Below are 2,464 nucleotides of genomic sequence, written 5' to 3' on the forward strand. Positions count from 1 at the left end.
TATTGTAGAGATGAGGTCTCACCAAGTTGCCCAGGCGGGTCTCGAACCCGCGGACTCAGGGAATCCACTCACCTCGGCCTCCCAAAGCACTGGGATTACAGGCTGAGCCACCGAACCCGGCCTGAATTTACTTTTAACTATTAAGATGTGCCATGTCCTCTTTCCTCCCCCAGGGGGTGGTGCTGTGGTTTTGGGGGCAGAGTCTCGTGCCTCCAAGGATGTGGCCATTGACATGATGGACTCTCGGACCAGCCAGCAGCTACAGCTCATTGACGAGCAGGTATCCTGGCTCTCTCCTGGGAAAAATCAGCTCCTCTGTTGTCCTCTGTGGTCCTCAAGAGAGTGTTCGGAGTGTGCCGTGGGCAGAATGGCAAACGGGGGGTTCCTAAAGATGCAAGTTCTGCCCTGATAGAAGTTCACAGTGCTCACGTGCTCTCTCCCTTTCCTGAAGGATTCCTACATCCAGAGTCGAGCAGACACCATGCAGAACATTGAGTCTACAATTGTTGAGCTGGGCTCCATCTTTCAACAGTTGGCACACATGGTTAAGGAACAGGAGGAAACCATTCAGAGGTGAGATAACTCTCTCTCACCCCAATCAGAGGAGCCTCCTCTTCCCCACAGACTGACATCTTGCAGTACCTAGGGACAACTTGGATAGAGTGAATCCTGCCCATCCACAGTGCCCAGTTCACCTGCTTTCATCCACTCAACAAATATTGAGCACCTGTTCCATATCAGGCACCATTCTAGGTGCTAGAGATAAAGTAGAGAGTAGAAAGTCTATTTCACAGAACTCACTTTGGGGTATGTATGTGGAATCTGATAGGGCAGGTGAGGACAGCTGTTAAAAAGAATTAACCAAAAAGAAAATTTTAGGTAGGGCTATACAGAGAATTAAAGTAGGATGATGTGTATGGCCAGGCACAGTGGCTCACGCCTGTAATCCCAGCACTTTGGAAGTCCAGGGCAAGAGGATTACCTGAGTCCAAGGGTTCAAGATCAACCTGGGCAACTTGGCAAGACCATGTCTCTATAATAAATTTTAAAAACTAGCTGGGTGTGGTGGCGCATGCCTATAGCTCCAGCTACTTGGAAGGCTGAGGCTGAAGGATCGCCTGAGCCCAGTAGGTTGAGGCTGCAGTGGCCATGAGCATGGCACTGCACTCCAGCCTGGGTGACAGAGTGAGATTCTGACTCAAATAAATAAATAAAGTAAAATAAAGTAGGATGACGTGTGAAGAAGGTGACTGAGTAGCTACATCAGAACAGGTGACAAGGAAGGCTGCTCTGAAGTCATGACATTTAAGCAGAGACCTGAATGACAGCAGGGATCAATCCAGCCATGCAAAGAAGAAAGTATGTTCTGGGCAGTGGGCTTCAGAAAAGGTCCTGTGATGGGACAGTCTTGCTGTGTGTGTGGCCAGTATAGTTAGAAAATAAGAAAGCTGAGTGTGGTGGCTTATGCCTGTAATCCCAGCACTTTGGGAGGCAGAGGAGAGAGAGTTGTCTGAGCCCAGGGGTTCGAGACCAGCCTGGGCAACATGACGTCTCTACAATAAATCAAAAAATTAGCTGAGCATGGTGGCACACACCTATAGTTCCGGCTACATGGAGGACTGAAGCAGAAGGATTGCCTGAACCCAGCAGGTCAAGATTGTGGTGGCCATGATCATGTCACTGCACTCCAGCCTGGGCAAGAGAGTGAGACTCTTAATCAAAAGAAAAAAATAGTAATGAATGGAGATAGAGTGGTACAGGATGATACTAAAGAGAGCTAGACGGAGGCCCACCAGTGGGTCAGCCTCTCTATTTCTCTGGTGCTACCTTCTACTGCAAGAAGCATTTTGTCTGCTACTGTGTGGCCCATAGGTTTATATAATCAGTTATGGGGCTACAAAAGAGGCAGAGATCCTTGCCATTGTGGAACTTACATCCTAGTATGGTTATAGATAATGAGAAATAAGCGTAATAAGTTAAGTGTCCCAGTACGTTAAAAAATGATAAATACTAAAAAAAAAAAAAGTAGAGTAGGATAAGTTCCTCAGGAGTGCTAGGTTTGGAGGGGCAAGTTGTGATTTTTTTTATTTTTAGTTTTGTTTTTGAGTCGGAGTCTCTCTCTGTTGCCCAGGCTGGAGTGTAGTGTCATGCTCATGGCCACCACAGCCTCGACCTACTAGGTTCTGGGTATACTTCTGCCTCAGCCCTCTAAGTAATTGAAACCACAGGCATGCACCACCACACTTGGCTAATTTTTCTTGATTTATTGTAGAGACCAGGTCGCACCAAGTTTCCCTGGGTGGTCTCGAACTACTGGACTCAGGCAATCTTCTCGCTTTGGCCTCCCAGAGTGCTGGGTTTACAGGCTTGAGCCACCGCACAATTGTGATTTTAAATAAGGTGGTATCCGGGCTCGGTGGCTCAGCCTGTAATCCCGCACCTTTGGGAGGCTGAGGTGAGTGGA

The 2,464-nt window shown here is 47.9% G+C and overlaps 1 protein-coding gene across 3 annotated transcripts in view; it reads left to right on the top strand.

Moving 5' to 3' along the window:
• Positions 1-2,464, top strand: part of STX5 (syntaxin 5) — a 33,870-nt gene that overhangs the window by 16,522 nt on the left and 14,884 nt on the right. For all 3 annotated transcript variants that reach the window (XM_008053593.1, XM_008053594.2, XM_021710224.1), the window contains 2 exons: positions 174-280; positions 452-573. In XM_008053593.1, the coding sequence (XP_008051784.1) occupies positions 174-280; positions 452-573 (229 nt within the window). The remainder of the gene's footprint in view (positions 1-173; positions 281-451; positions 574-2,464) is intronic.

This window comes from Carlito syrichta, unplaced genomic scaffold (assembly GCF_000164805.1).
Source record: "Carlito syrichta isolate Samal-C Ts95f unplaced genomic scaffold, Tarsius_syrichta-2.0.1 Scaffold288315, whole genome shotgun sequence".
Classification (NCBI taxonomy): Eukaryota; Metazoa; Chordata; class Mammalia; order Primates; family Tarsiidae; genus Carlito; species Carlito syrichta.